The 14,078-nt window shown below is 52.8% G+C and overlaps 2 protein-coding genes across 7 annotated transcripts in view; one reads left to right on the top strand and one right to left on the bottom strand.

Moving 5' to 3' along the window:
- The window catches only part of ILKAP (ILK associated serine/threonine phosphatase), a 29,512-nt gene extending 20,835 nt beyond the window's left edge, over window positions 1-8,677 (top strand). For 3 of the 6 annotated variants that reach the window (XM_024752755.1, XM_024752757.1, XM_024752756.1), the window contains 3 exons: window positions 4,611-4,730; window positions 8,065-8,146; window positions 8,405-8,677. In XM_024752755.1, the coding sequence (XP_024608523.1) occupies window positions 4,611-4,730; window positions 8,065-8,146; window positions 8,405-8,545 (343 nt within the window). In that variant the 3' untranslated portion in view covers window positions 8,546-8,677. Of the gene's footprint in view, window positions 1-4,610; window positions 4,753-6,658; window positions 6,757-7,123; window positions 7,241-8,064; window positions 8,147-8,404 lie in introns of those variants that run through there. The other 3 variants (XM_024752758.1, XM_024752759.1, XM_024752760.1) reach the window with 3 other exon arrangements.
- A 3,080-nt stretch (window positions 8,678-11,757) lies between these two features.
- The window catches only part of ERFE (erythroferrone), an 8,249-nt gene continuing 5,928 nt past the window's right edge, over window positions 11,758-14,078 (bottom strand). The window contains exons 6-8 of the mRNA XM_024752787.1: window positions 13,947-14,037; window positions 13,113-13,191; window positions 11,758-11,856 (exon numbers count right to left, since the gene is read on the bottom strand). Coding sequence (XP_024608555.1) covers window positions 11,758-11,856; window positions 13,113-13,191; window positions 13,947-14,037 — 269 coding nt within the window. The remainder of the gene's footprint in view (window positions 11,857-13,112; window positions 13,192-13,946; window positions 14,038-14,078) is intronic.

The following is a 14,078-nucleotide window of genomic DNA, read 5'->3' as shown; positions in this document are numbered from 1 at the left end:
GACTCGAGCTGTAGAGGCACGGTGCTCTTGCTGCTCACACGGCCTCATCTGTGGCCAGTGGGCGGAGCTTCGGCTTGCTTCAGACACGTCTGCCTTTGTCTTAAAGCTGAGCTCCGTATGCTGGGGATGCTTGTTTCAACTGCAGCTTCGTCAATTCTGCGTCTGTTCTAGGACAGAGCCAGGAAACACACACACACACACTCACACACTCTCTCTCTCTCTCTCTCTCTCTCTCTCTCTCTCTCTCTCTCTCTCTCTGTAAGCTGTGAGCTTAGATTGCTATTTCTCATTCATATTGGACACTTATAGGGCTTTCTCCTAAATTCTTTGATTCAGTACTTGTAGTGTCTTCTTTTATGCTGAAAATCTTGGTTCCTAACAACATTAGTATATTTATTTGCCAAAATAGCTTGGAAATCATAGTATCAACAGTATCACTATTAATGAATTTGAGTTCCTTGTGGTTCTCTTATCCTTAGTCTGTGCTTCGCTGAGGATATACGGAGTACTGTGTGTAAACATGGAATAGTAATTTTCACCGTGGTTTTGTTACACTCTGGCTATTATGATCATTAGTTTCATTTTGCTTTCAACTTCAGGGCTTTCCCTGCTGGTGGGGATGTAAAATGGTGCATCTGCTGTGGAAAATAGTTTGGCAGTTCCTCACAAATTAAAAATAGATCTGTCATCACAACATTGCAAATCAAGTGTACTTCAATGAAAGATAAATTTAAAAATAAAAAAGAAATAGATCTACCATATGATCTAGCAATTCCACTCCTGGGTATATACCCCCCAAAATTCAAAGCAGTGGATTTGAAGAGATAGGCGTGCACCCATGTTCATAGCAGCATTTTTCACAAGAACCAAAAGGTGGAAGCAACCCAAGTGTCCATCCACAGATGAAGTGATGAGCAAAATACGGTTTCTCCATACAATGGAAATACTATTCAGCCTTAACAAGGAAGGAAATCCTGTCGCATGGATGAACCTTGAGGACATTTTGCTAAGTGTTAGAATAAGCTAGTCACAGAAGAGTGACTGCTGTATGTTCACTTATGTGAGGTCCCTGAGTGGTCAGAATCATCACTGGGACAGAAAGTAGGGTGGGAGTTGTCGGGGGAGGGGGAGGGGGAGTTGGTGTTCAATGGTTGCAGAGCTCAGTTTGGGAAGATGGGAAGGTTTTTGGAGATGGATTGTGGTGATGGTTGCACAACAACGTGAATGTACTTAATGCCACTCAGCTGTACGTTTAAAAGTAGTTCAGGGCTTCCCTGGTGGCGCAGGGGTTGAGAGTCCACCTGCCGATGCAGGGGACACGGGTTCGTGCCCCGGTCCGGGGAGATCCCACATGCCGCGGAGCAGCTGGGCCCGTGAGCCATGGCCGCTGAGCCTGCACGTCCAGAGCCTGTGCTCCGCAACGGGAGAGGCCACAGCAGTGAGAGGCCCGCGTACTGCAAAAAAAAAAAAAAAAGGTCTTAAGGGACTTCCCTGGTGGTGCAGTGGTTGAGAATCTGCCTGCCAGAGCAGGGGACACGGGTTCGAGACCTGGTCTGGGAAGATCCCACATGCCACGGAGCAACTCGGCCCGTGAGCCATAACTACTGAGCCTGTGCGTCTGGAGCCTGTGCTCCACAAGAGAGGCTGCGATAGTGAGAGGCCCGCACACCACAATGAAGAGTGGCCCCTGCTCACCGCAACTAGAGAAAGCCCTCGCACAGAAACGAAGACCCAACACAGCCAAAAATAAATAAATTTATTTTTTTTAAAAAAAGTAGTTAAGATGGTAAATTTTCTGTTACATGTATTTTTACCACAATTTTAAAAATGAAAACCCCCCCACGTTTACGTGGTTAATTATCTAAGTTAAATAAAAGGCACAGTTAGACATGCTTTCGTCTCTGTTCCCTTCACCCTTATTTCCTGATTCTTTCCAGTGTTTCTTTTTACAAAAATAAGCAAATCCACGTACGTATTTTTATTTTCCTACTTGCTCACACTGAAGGTAGTATACTGTATGCAGCAGTGCGTTACACTCTTTCAGGTGACTTCCTCGGAGAAGGTGAAAACAGTTTCGTGTTTATTTTATAAGGAAGGCAACTGAACAGCTGAAGGGAAGCTTGCACATGTAGCATTTAGTGTCAGATTTGCAGTACTTGTGCTGGTACAGGTCTTTGATGGCAAAAAGAAACACTTCTGGAATCATACCTGCAGTTTTCTCTGTAGCACGCATCGTATTGATACACCGGATCTTGGCATCTACAATCCTGGGATGGTCAGAAGAGGATGGAGCGTCCACCTCCCAGCCTCAGCTTTCTGAGCCTGGCAAGACCACCGAGTCCCTGCATTCGCTCACCTGCCAGAGTTGCTGAAGTCCGAGCAGGGTCTGGCTTGTCCTCACAGCCAGATTGGCTGTCCCAGTGCCTCCCTCTCCGATTGCGAAGGGAGAACCGGAACAGAAAATGGCAGCAAAAAGAGCTACGATCAGGGGACTCTGTTGAACGACTTTCCCACCAATAGAACAGCAGTTCTCTGACGGCTGGGCAGATGGGAAGGAGATGAGGGACAAAGCAGCGTGGAGCAAAAGTCGCTTGAGGGCAGGAGGCCAGGCCTGTGGACGATTGGTACCGAGGGAGGCACGTGGGTCGTGAGTGTGGACCTCAAAGCCCACTCCCTCCTCAGCATGGTGGTCTTGGGGGAGAACTTTGAGGGTAGCGGGAGGAGAGTGGGTTTTCAGCCGTTAGTTGAGGGAGAACCCGCAGCAGAGCACGCAGCTTCCTATTGTGCGTTTAGGAAGCTGGCCGCGTATCGGGTGCGTGTGGAGGAGCTCTGCTGAGGGGGATTGGAGCGTGCCGGGAGGTGTGAGCCCACACATCCACGTGGCTGGTTCCGGACAGGCCTCGTCGGGTGTGGTCCTGTCCAGTTGTCACTGACCATGAAGGCAGGTGGTGTGGCTTCGTGCTCTTGTGATACACAGCCTTAGAGTTGGCACTGGCCTCTGGAGCTGACTGGCGTTTGCACACGCACGTCTTAGATAGCCCGTGACACTGGGTGCAGGCAGAGTGACAGCCAGCTTGCGGTGTCCGTTTCTGCAGTGTAAGTGGCTTTTCCTGGGTCTGCGATTCTGTCTGTTGTTGCTTTCTCCTGTCACTCCAGTAGTTGAGTGAGTGTAAGATTTCCACTCTGTGTAGAACTTTGCTCAGTAAACAAGAATGGAAATGGCAGCTTCTGTGTTGTGGCGCACACATTTTTCTTCATTAGACTCAGGAATTGTTCCACATTTTGTGTACTGAGTTGTGCTGGTAGTAACTGGGGCTTTGGGACCTGCCATTGCACGCAATCTCGTTGAAACAAGCTGGGTTTATGACTTGGGGGTGCGGTTGGGTGTGCACCAGGCACCCAGTTCCTTGATCCTGAAGAAGCGCTTTGTTGGCTTCTCGCGGTGCTCGTGCTTTGAGCTGCTTCCTCAAAGGCGCTCTTGAGGCTGAGGGATCCCGCCCCCCGCCCCACTTCACTCTTCAGCTCGGCCCCTGTGCACTTCGGCCCCTCTTGCTGCGCGTTTTACTGTTTGCACTTGAGAAGACTGCTCAGCTCTTCACAGACACCGGCAGAAGTCTTCATTGCTGGTGATTCAGCTGTGACCACTGGGAGGGTGAGGGCGACTTTGTGGGCACAGTGAAGGGCCAGGGGCCAGGCTGAGCTCTGACTCTATGAGACAGCAGCCCAGACCCAGGCGAGCAGCTTCTGGCCATGTGTGTCCATCACACAGCCTCTCCAGAGCTTGTTCCATCGTTTGGGAGCCCCGTGGTGACAGTACACCTCCACGCACAGCTTTGCTGTGTGCTGAGTGCTCTGACGCACCTTGTCGAGCGTGGGTTCTGGTTTTACACATGAGGGTCTAGATGCTTGGGAGGTTGCAGCTGCCCGAGGTCACACAGCAAGTACACCGCCAGAATTGTCCTTGGGAGTGTCAGGCTAGGGACTGTTCCTCCTGCTGACAGAACTCTGTCTTACAATGTGGAGTCTTCTTATAGGTCACCTTCCCATCTCCCTGTCCCTCATCTAAAAATAGAATGGGTGGCAGTATAATGCTGTGCAGAACACTGCCATTTGTGCTGGAGTCACATTAAATCACATTCATGCCCAGTGCAGAGAAAACGTGCTTCCAAGTCTGGGAATCTGATTAGAGTGAAATACAAAATATCCCTCTGTTCCAGCTGTTCTCAACTCTGGTGACATGGTTGAATCACGTGAGAAGCTTTAAGATAAAAACAAAGCCAGGTCCCCATCCAATCAAGTTTGACCCTGGGCTTTGGGCAGATCAGTGGATTAGGCCCAGGGCTGCCATATGCCAGCTAGAGGGGGCGCTAGCCCCATCAGTGTGCTGTCGGGCTGAGGAGCCAGGGGCAGCAGGAGTGTGAACGACCGAGAACAAAGAAGACGGCACACAAATGCTCAGACGCTGCTATGTATTAGAGGCTAAGAGATGTGGATTCCACAGGTTACATCTTTTACTCTATCCCATTTTTCTGCTTTTAAGATCGGATTCTGAGTACTGTGACCCGTGATCTGTCAGATGGAATCTGAATTTGCTTTTCCCCTCATTTTAGGGACGGGCGTGTCCTGGGTGTGCTGGAGGTGTCCCGCTCCATTGGGGATGGGCAGTACAAGCGCTGTGGGGTCACTTCTGTGCCAGATATCAGACGCTGCCAGCTGACCCCCAACGACAGGTAAAACCTCCCAGAGGCACAGGTGTGCACACACATGGTTTTGTTTCTCTTCTGATTTCTTCCAGTTTGTGTAGTGAACCTGGGGTGGGCAGCCATGTCTCAGGCACTGTGCTAGGCCCTAGAGGTGCAGGGATAAATACAATGCCGTTTCTGCTCTCGTGGGGTCCACAGTCTGCCGGGGGGAGCACCTGTGAATGGACGGTTCCAGTCTAGTGTGTCTTAAGAGTGTGGGGTGCTCTGGGAGACTTTGGCCGTGGGGGGAGAGAGGCATCCTTGCTGGAGAAAAGAGAAGGGCTTTTTGGCAGAGCGGACACAAGGGACAGGATGAAAATGTGGCCAGGCAGATGCCATAATAGGGAGTCAGGAAAGTGATGGCAGGGTACCTGGGGACAGATTGTAAAGGCCCTGGATTCTTTGCTGAGGAGCTTGAATTTTAGCTCATAATTGGTGGAGAATCCTGGGAGGTTTTTAAGCAGAGTCAAGTTAGGTTGCGAAAGAGACCCCTTGTTTAATTGTCCAGCCCCTAATTCTGAGCTGCTTGAAGGTGAGGCACCATGCCTAGTGCCAGAAGCCCTCAGCAAGTCAGTGTTAGAGGCTGGAGTAGGACGGAGCCCAGCGGCCAGTTAGGAACTGATGCACTGGCCCTTGCTGCGGGTGGGGATGGGGGAGGTGAACTAAGGCAGCAGTGGAAGGAGACCGGGGAGGCCAGTGCTGCGAGGGAGGAGCCTTACCCCGGCCCCCCGCCTGCTGAGTGAGCGTCTTAGGACACGGTTCCACCAGCTCCTCTGGTTTTCTAGATGATGCCTCAGGGGAGTCTCGTCTGTCCCCACATTAGACCAGGCCCCCTGTTGTATGTACTGCTCGAGCTCCCTCTGCTTTGGATCATGGTTGTGTGTTTGTATGGCCAGTTGCTTAGGGTCTGTCACATCAGTGGAAGGGGCCAGCACCTGCTTGGACCTGTGCCCTGGTAGATACATGTTGAATGAATGCCCAGTCAAAAGAGGAAAACCAGGACCTGGGTATTAAAATGAGGAGAAAAGGGTGTTAGATCTGTGGGGAAACTGTCCTAGGAGAACCAGAACTGTCTCGTCTCATCCATCATTGTTCAGAAAGACTTTCCTTGGGAAGTCTAGAGGGGACTCTGAAAGGGAGGTAGTCCCGTTCTCAGATGGTGAAAGTGGAAGGTGGTTCTTCACGTGGGGAGTGAGTGCTTGAGAACATTCCTTAAGTCCACAAACTGTCAGTTTTATTGGGTTGGCCAAAAAGTGCCTTTGGTTTTTTAAGTAAAAATAAAAGACACATTTTTCATTTTCACCAAGAACTTTATTGAAGAACGTATTCACCCTTTTGTTCCACTACCTTCTGCCATTTGTCAGCCAACTTCACAATCCCATCTTCCCAAAACCCTTTATCTTTTTGAGCAAAGAACTGTTCCAGGGGCCTTTTACAGTCATCCAGGGAATCGACATTGTTTTCCATTGAGAGAATTTTGTAAAGACTGAAATAAATGGAAATCCGAAGGTGCAATGTCTGGTGAATAAGGCAGATGAATCAAACTTCCCAGCCAAGCTGTAACAGCTTTTGCCTGGTCATCAAAGAAACATGCGGTCTTGTGTTATCCTGCTGGAAGATTATGCGTTTTCTCTTGACTAATTCTGGACACTTTTCGTCGAGTGCTGCTTTCAGTTGGTCTAATTGGGAGCAGTACTTGTTGGAATTAATCGTTTGGTTTTCCAGAAGGAGCTCATAATAGAGGACTCCCTCCCAATCCCACCATATACACAACATCACCTTCTTCAGACCGGCCTTTGGTGTGGTTGGTGGTGGTTCATTTCGCTTGCCCCACGATCTCTTCCGTTCCACGTTATTGTCATTTCATTGCCCATCATGATTTGTTTTAAAAACGGAACATTTTCATTACATTTCAGTAGAGAATCACATGCGGAAATGTGGTCAAGAAAGTTTTTTTCGCTTAACTTACGTGGAACCGAAACATCACAGCGATGAACACAACCAAGCTGTGCAGGTGATTTTCAGCGCTTGATTTGTATATTTCGAGTGTGTCGGCTGTCTCCAGCATGGTATAACGGTGATTGTTCTCAACTAATGTCTCGATTTGGTCACTACTTCAACTGGTCTACCTGACCATGGAGCGGCGTCCAGTGAGAAATGTCCAGCACGAAACTTCACAGACCGCTTCTGACACCTTCGATCAGTCACAGCGCCTTCTCCGTACACTGCTCAAATCTTTTTTTGCATTTCAGTTGCGTTTTTACCTTTCTTGAAATAATCATAATATGCCGAAAATGTTGCGCTTTTTTCTCCCATCTTCAGTATTAAAACGGCTACACAAAAATTCACCAATTTTGATGTTTTTTTTGTGGAACCGAAACATCACAGCGATGAACACAACCAAGCTGTGCAGGTGATTTTCAGCGCTTGATTTGTATATTTCGAGTGTGTCGGCTGTCTCCAGCATGGTATAACGGTGATTGTTCTCAACTAATGTCTCGATTTGGTCACTACTTCAACTGGTCTACCTGGCCATGGAGCGGCGTCCAGTGAGAAATGTCCAGCACGAAACTTCACAGACCGCTTCTGACACCTTCGATCAGTCACAGCGCCTTCTCCGTACACTGCTCAAATCTTTTTTTGCATTTCAGTTGCGTTTTTACCTTTCTTGAAATAATCATAATATGCCGAAAATGTTGCGCTTTTTTCTCCCATCTTCAGTTGCTCACGGGCCCAGCCGCTCCGCGGCATGTGGGATCTTCCCGGATTGGGGCACGAACCCGTGTCCCCTGCATCGGCAGGCAGACTCTCAACCACTGCGCCACCAGGGAAGCCCGATAAGTCTTTGTTTTAAATGTACGCTGATATGACAGCTGTCACATACAATCTAACAAAATTGTTTCGAATGATGTTAAAGACAACTGAGTGCTACAGAGCCATCTTACAGAAAAAAACCAAACGAACCTTTTGGCCCACGCAGTATGTTTGGGAAATGGCTCGAGGCATGTGGTGATAGAAATTTAGCATGTATTTATCGTAACACCTGATGGATTTTATTTGGTGATTTTCCTAGAGTTTGTCTAAGAAGTGGGTTTGGGTTAATCCATAATTTTTGGTGAACAGAGAGTAGTCCCAATTTTGATGTGTAACATTTCACCTACAGATATTTTTAAGTAGTTTTAACCTTTGTCTCATAGAAGTTAAATTGGTTTTAAAAAATGTTTAGCCTTTGAGTAGTTGGACAAATATTTTTACCTCCACTGCCAGGCCATTTAATAAAGTTTGCTGCTAAAACCCATTTATATTTTTCTCTGTGTTGTAGGTTTATTTTGCTGGCCTGTGATGGCCTCTTCAAGGTCTTTAACCCAGAAGAAGCCGTGAACTTCATCTTGTCCTGCCTTGAGGTAAGAAGTCCCACAAGGGAGAGGGTGCCAGTCGTCCCAGCTGCACTTGGGCTTTAGAGGAGAAGTCCCGAAGCCCCCTTCCTCCCCCGTGTTCCCTGTAGTTGGGAGTGGGAACTCCAGCCCGGGGACTCACCCGTCAGTTTGTCCTGCCCGCCCTGATGGGGACTGGGGAGCAGTTCTTCCTTGTGGCAGTGGTGTCTCAGGAGAGTGATGGGGTGCAGGGTCCCCACTCACCAGTGCCCCTTTCCTGCCCGGTAGGATGAGAAGATCCAGAGCCGAGAAGGGAAGCCCGCCGTGGACGCCCGCTACGAAGCCGCCTGCAACAGGCTGGCCAACAAGGCGGTGCAGCGGGGCTCGGCGGACAATGTCACCGTGATGGTGGTGCGGATAGGGCACTGAGGGGCTGCGGGCCGGGGCGCGGCGTGGTGGTCACTTCCAACGTTCACTCTGTGTTGTGCACATTGTGTGTTTCGTGTACTCCTGTGGGATTCCCATGGTTGTAAATAAAGGTTTCGTTTTTTTTTTTCTAGACTTTTGAGTTATCTTATTACATTTTGAGCAACTCTTGACCTTTCAGAGGTTGCGTTTGCTTTCGAATATGCTTTGGGTCTCTCCTCGTTAAAACCATTATGGGCATCTTGGGTTGGCCGGTGATGACGGCCCATCCTTAGTAAGCTGCTCGTTGTGCAGTGCTTTGTGGTTTATGCGCACCTTTCCTGTGCTGTTTCACCCTCCTGATAACTGCTTGGGGAAGTGGCATTTTACAGTGAGGAAATCGAGGTAATGACTGCATTGGACAGGCCACGACTAGAGCCCAGGGCTGCTGGAGCACTCTGGCTGCTTTCAGCTGTCTATACAAAAATAAGGTTACAAAACGTTATGCGGCATGATCCCAGGCTCAGCCAGGGGAACAAGATGAGGTGGTCACTCTGGAGCAGCGTGCCCCCGACGGGCCCTCCAGAAACACCACGGGATTCTGCTTATTTCCAGTTCTGTGATGACAGGTGCAGTCTGGCTGAGGGACTCTAAGAAGGGCTGGGTTTACTGGGTTTCACGTCTGGGTCCCCCGGGTGCAAAATGCGTACTTTTCCAGGTTTGAGCAGTCAAGCTGCTGTTCCCTGTGGCCAAGTCCAGCCTCCCGTCTTAGTCTTAGGAATGTGCATTCAGTTGGTTCTGTGCTGGGCTGAGGTTGATGGTCACATCACACTTGGTCAAAGATGTTAAAAATGCATGATGAGCCTAGTCAGAAAAACAAACTTTAAAATTCTTTTCAAGCCCTCATTGATATGTAAAGCAGGCCATTGGTATTGCTGCAATTACTTAGTAAAGCAGCTTTTAGGTCTGTGTAAATGCTGCCTCGGGATGATGTAAGATTCTGAAAATTTGCTTTTGAAGCTGTTCTGTCATGTTTGCTGGCCCTGCCCAGCCTGCGCACATGGCCTTATCACCTCGTCAGTTCTGTCAGTGGGACCGGCCTCCCTACAAGTACCTCGGGAGCGTTTCCAGCACACCCTTCCCCAGAGTGTTAAGAGCCAGGTTTCACTCCTGCTGAGGACTGGGACGACGCGGTGTGGCGTCGCGGAAGGAAAGAACCTCAGCGTCTCAGAATTGGGAAGTGGGACAATTTATTCAATAAACATTTTCTTACAGCAAACGAGGCACCAGTCTTTGACCATGTATCCCTAATCCCCAGACCGCTAGTGTCCTAGAGCTGGGAGAGGCTTGGTGCTGGGCTTCCCTGGACGGGCTCTCCCTGCCACCTTCTCCATGGGTCTGAGGGCCCCAGTGGGCTGGAAACATGCTTCCACCTCCCCTCCCAGAGCTCACTCCGCTGTCCTTGGTGAGCCTGGCCTAAATGACTAAGACCCTATATTTTAAGGTCTGCCCTTTGTTTCTATAATTTTGTATAATCACATAAAATAATTCTCAAAAGTCAGTTTATATATATATGTGTGTGTATATATATATATTCCACCTGACAATATTATACAATAAATACTTCAATAAATTGCTGTGTGACACACTCATATTGAGAAGATGAAAGACATCTGTGGGTTTTTCAAGGGTAAAAGATAGCTTCTCTAAAATATCTGGATACAAAGTGAAATCCAGAAAAGGGCGTGGCCACACCATCCCTTATCAGAGAACATGGGCAGGCAGGACACCGGCCAGCTCGCACTTCCTGGTAGGGCGGGTACGAGTCCTACTGAGAACTGTGCCAGGACTGCCAAAGGGCACAGAGTGGTGGTTTGTGTGCATTGCGCCGGGGGGTCCCCTGGCTGGGAGGGAAATATCTGAGCCTGACTGTGGCGCTGGAAGCTTAGGGCTCCGGGGCATCAGCTAGGCCTGGCCAGTCACCTGCTCATCCCAAGGCCAGCTAGAAGGTTACGGTGAGAGGTGACTGCAGCCATTGCCCCCTTCTCTCCCAGGCCTGAGAAGGGGGCAATGGCTTGCCAGACCAGCTTGGCCCCCAGGACATCTTATGGCACCCTGTTCCTGTAGCCTGTTTTGTGTGTAGGTACAGGGGTTGGGTTAACTTCCTCAGCAGGCAGCGGGGGCCCTGCACCTTGAAAGAAATTGCAGCAACTCCCAGACCCCCATCACCACTGCTACCCGCATCCCATCACTGCTGCAGCAGCACAGAAGGACTTGGGACCTGGTCTTCTCAGGACACCCATCTGAGCTTGGGGCCATATTCCCACCCCCGTGGGGAAGATTCTTTCAAGAGCCCCAGAGCTGGATGGACCCAGCGGGGCTAGGCTGTGGTTGGGCACCGAGAGCCTGTCAGCTTGTGGGAAGCGTCCGCTTCATCCGTGCAGGTGGGCAGGCAGGGCCTGGCCGCCCCTGACCTGCAAGGGTGTTCTAGCTCTTTCACCTGGTGGGTGGATCCGAGCAGTGAGCCAGGGCCGCAAGGGGGTGGGCAAGGGGCCCTCATCCTCGAGAGGGTCTGTGACGGAGGGGGAGGGTGCAGCTCCTATGTGGAAAGGCTGGGTGAGCGTGCAAGTGACCTTGCACATGTCACAAGTGAAAACAGCTCCAGACTGTCACTGTCCCTTGTCAGCCCCCATCCAGTGTCTCTCTGGTGCCTGAGGCTGCTATGCCCTGGGGCCACAAGGAGAGGCTTGGGCCCCGTGGTCCCTGCAGGCTAAAGGCAGGGCTGGGAGAGGGGCAGGTGGGGACCAGGCAGGCTGGGCGGCCTCTGCCCTCTGTCCTGGCACTCCCAGCAGGCAGCCTGTGAGAACACTAAGAAAGATGGAAAAGGTGGGGCTGGGCCACAGCAACAAAGCTGAGGCTGCCGGGGCCACTGGGGCCAGGAGGGGCCCAGGTCTGCAGCTGGGGAGGGACAAAGCACGTGCTCCTGGGCACGCTGAAACGTCTCCCCTTTAACTTAAGCTGGCATCCTGAAATCATTCCCAGTCTGGGACTGCCAGTTTGCGTGTCACCTCCCCGGGCTGCCTGTAGTGGCATCTCTGGGTTGAACTGCTGTGGCCAGTGTGGGCAGTTCGGCGGCCTCCCTCCTGCGTGTGGCCCCCGCCACTCCGCCACGGCCCCGAGATCGTTCGCACTCCTGCTCCTTTTGCCCGGCGGGAGGGAGAGCCTGGGGTGGCCGGTCATACACCGAGGAGGACAGCGCTGAAGTGGGAGCCGCCGCGCACCGTGAGGGAGGAGCTGCTGGCATTGTCCAGGAAGACGGAGGTGTACTGCCCCACCTGCGGGGAAGGTCAGGGTCAGCCTGGATGCCGCCGGCCTGCAGGTGCGCCCATCACACACCATGCCCGCCCCGCCGTGCCCAAGGACAGGAGCGAGGGCTGCAGGCCTTGCCCTCAAACCCAGCACCCCTGACGCCTGGTCTAGTGCCTCCTCCCCAGCTCCATCAGCCCCGGCACCAATGGGCTCCCTGTAGCGCGTGTGCAGGGGAGCAAGCCTCTGCTCAGGGCCAGGGCGGGGCTCGAGCGTCAAACAGTTCCCTCTGCGGCACTCGAAGCCTGAAAGCGTGCTGAACTCACGTGTGACGGTGCCCCTTCCCCCCACAGGCCTGGCCACTGACCCATTTGGTAGAGCCACGGTCGGACTGGTACTCTGCCTGGCTACTCCGAATGTGGTCCAGGCATCAGCAGGGTCACATCCCCAGATGTGAGTTGGGAACTCCCAGAGATGCAGAATCTGGGCATTTGCATCTGAAGACCCCAGGCGCGCCGTGTGCCATCTGAGTTCACGCAGCAGTGCCAGGGACCAGACCTCTAAACGCCTTCCAGCAACCACAGCCGCCTGCAGCCACAGCCTGGCCTCCAATCCTGGCTTTGCTGTGCGAGCTTGGGCAAATTACTTAACGCTTCTGTGCCCTAGTTCCCTTATTTGTAAACAGGGGAATGATATTTTCTACCTCAAAGTGCTGTGAGTAATGGGTAATTGATGTTAAGTGCTCAGAACGGGCCTGGCCTAGTTAGTGCTATTTACATGTGAGCTTTATTCCGCACATCTGTACCTAAATTTTTCTTTCTTAGGAAATCTCGTCTTTTCATCAGTTTCTCAAGCCCTTGCCCAAATCCCCACAGTTCTAGGAAGAGACTGTCAGTTGGGGTTTTGTGCAGGAAGTAACTGCGTCTGCTTCCCGAAGTCCCAATGGGCCAGGGGGTCGTGATGTCATCCTGGGCAAAGAGCTGATCTCTGTCACTGCCCCCCGCCCCGTTGCCCACTGAGTCCCTTCCGAAGGGCTCGTTACGGCCAGAAGCACCAGTCCTCAGTGTGGGGGGGCCAGGTCTGGGGAAAGGAGCCCCGGTCTCGGCCTGGCTCTGCCTGGACTAGCGGGAGTGCTCTGTGCCGCCCTGACCCTTGCCCGGGCCTGGAGGCTGAGGGCACTGCACCCAGAGCTCTGAGCACCCACCAGCACCCCTCCCTGCCCAGTCACCCCCACGGCTGTGTCCAGGTGGTGCCCCCCCCCCATAGCTTAGCCTGCCCCACACACCTGCAGATACAGAACGCCGTTGACCGAGATGGTGAAGAACTCACTGCTGCTCTGCAGCCCCATGACAGCCTCCAGGGAGCTGCGGCCAAAACAGAAAGAGGGTGGGCCTGAGACCCCTGCCCCGGAACCAAGTGCACCCACAATGTGCTCAGTCACCGCAGCGCCCGACACCCAGCAAAGTGCCCTGAGAACGGCTGTCTTAGCCAGGGCTTCTGGTGGAGGTGGCATCTGAACTGGGTCCCCAAGAGGAGTAAGGACAGGCTCCACAGGGCTGAAGGTGTGCCGTGAGGGCCGGGCAGCAAATCCTGGCTCTGATGGGAAGCGAGACACTGGCCGGTGCAGCTGGAGGTGCGGGGCTGGCAGCAGTGAGGCTGGGTTCAGGCCAATCGGTGCAGGGCTTTCCAAACCAGAGTGAGAAGATTTGAACTTCACCCATGCATGCCTTCTGCAACCGCTGTGGAGCACCTGCTCTCTGCCTGGGCTGTTGTGGGTGCTGGGGACACCGAAGGAGCAGCCCTGCCCTCCCGGACCAGCAAGAGACGGGAAGCTGGACAAGTTCACGGAGAAGGGCTGGGAGAGAGCCTGGGGAGGGTCCGCACAGACTGGTCAGGACAGGCCTGGGGACGCGACGTTGGCGCCTCGGGTCGCCGGATGGGAGTCAGTCCCCTGTCGGGGGCGGACTGAGCAGGGGCTGGGGCGGGCCGGGCCCCCACGTCCCGGGTCGGGGTTCAGGGAGCGCGCACCAGGGCGGGAGGAACGCCTGACGGTAGCCGGGGGGAGCCCCGAGGGCGGAGGCGGGCGCCCGGGCTGCGCGCCCTGCCCGCGCCCACTCACGCGTGGTGCTGGCACCGGGACTGGATGCAGATGAGCAGGCGCAGGCGGTCCCGGGGGCGCGGCGGCGCGCGTCTCGTCTGCTCCGCCAGCGCTGCGGGGGAGGCACGGGGGCGGTCACCGGGCGGCGGGAAC

This window comes from Neophocaena asiaeorientalis, unplaced genomic scaffold, assembly GCF_003031525.2.
Source record: "Neophocaena asiaeorientalis asiaeorientalis breed wild unplaced genomic scaffold, Neophocaena_asiaeorientalis_V1.1 scaffold294, whole genome shotgun sequence".
Taxonomy (NCBI): domain Eukaryota; kingdom Metazoa; phylum Chordata; class Mammalia; order Artiodactyla; family Phocoenidae; genus Neophocaena; species Neophocaena asiaeorientalis.
The sequence above is the reverse complement of the archived record's forward strand: the minus strand, read 5'-3'. Positions and strand labels throughout refer to the sequence as shown.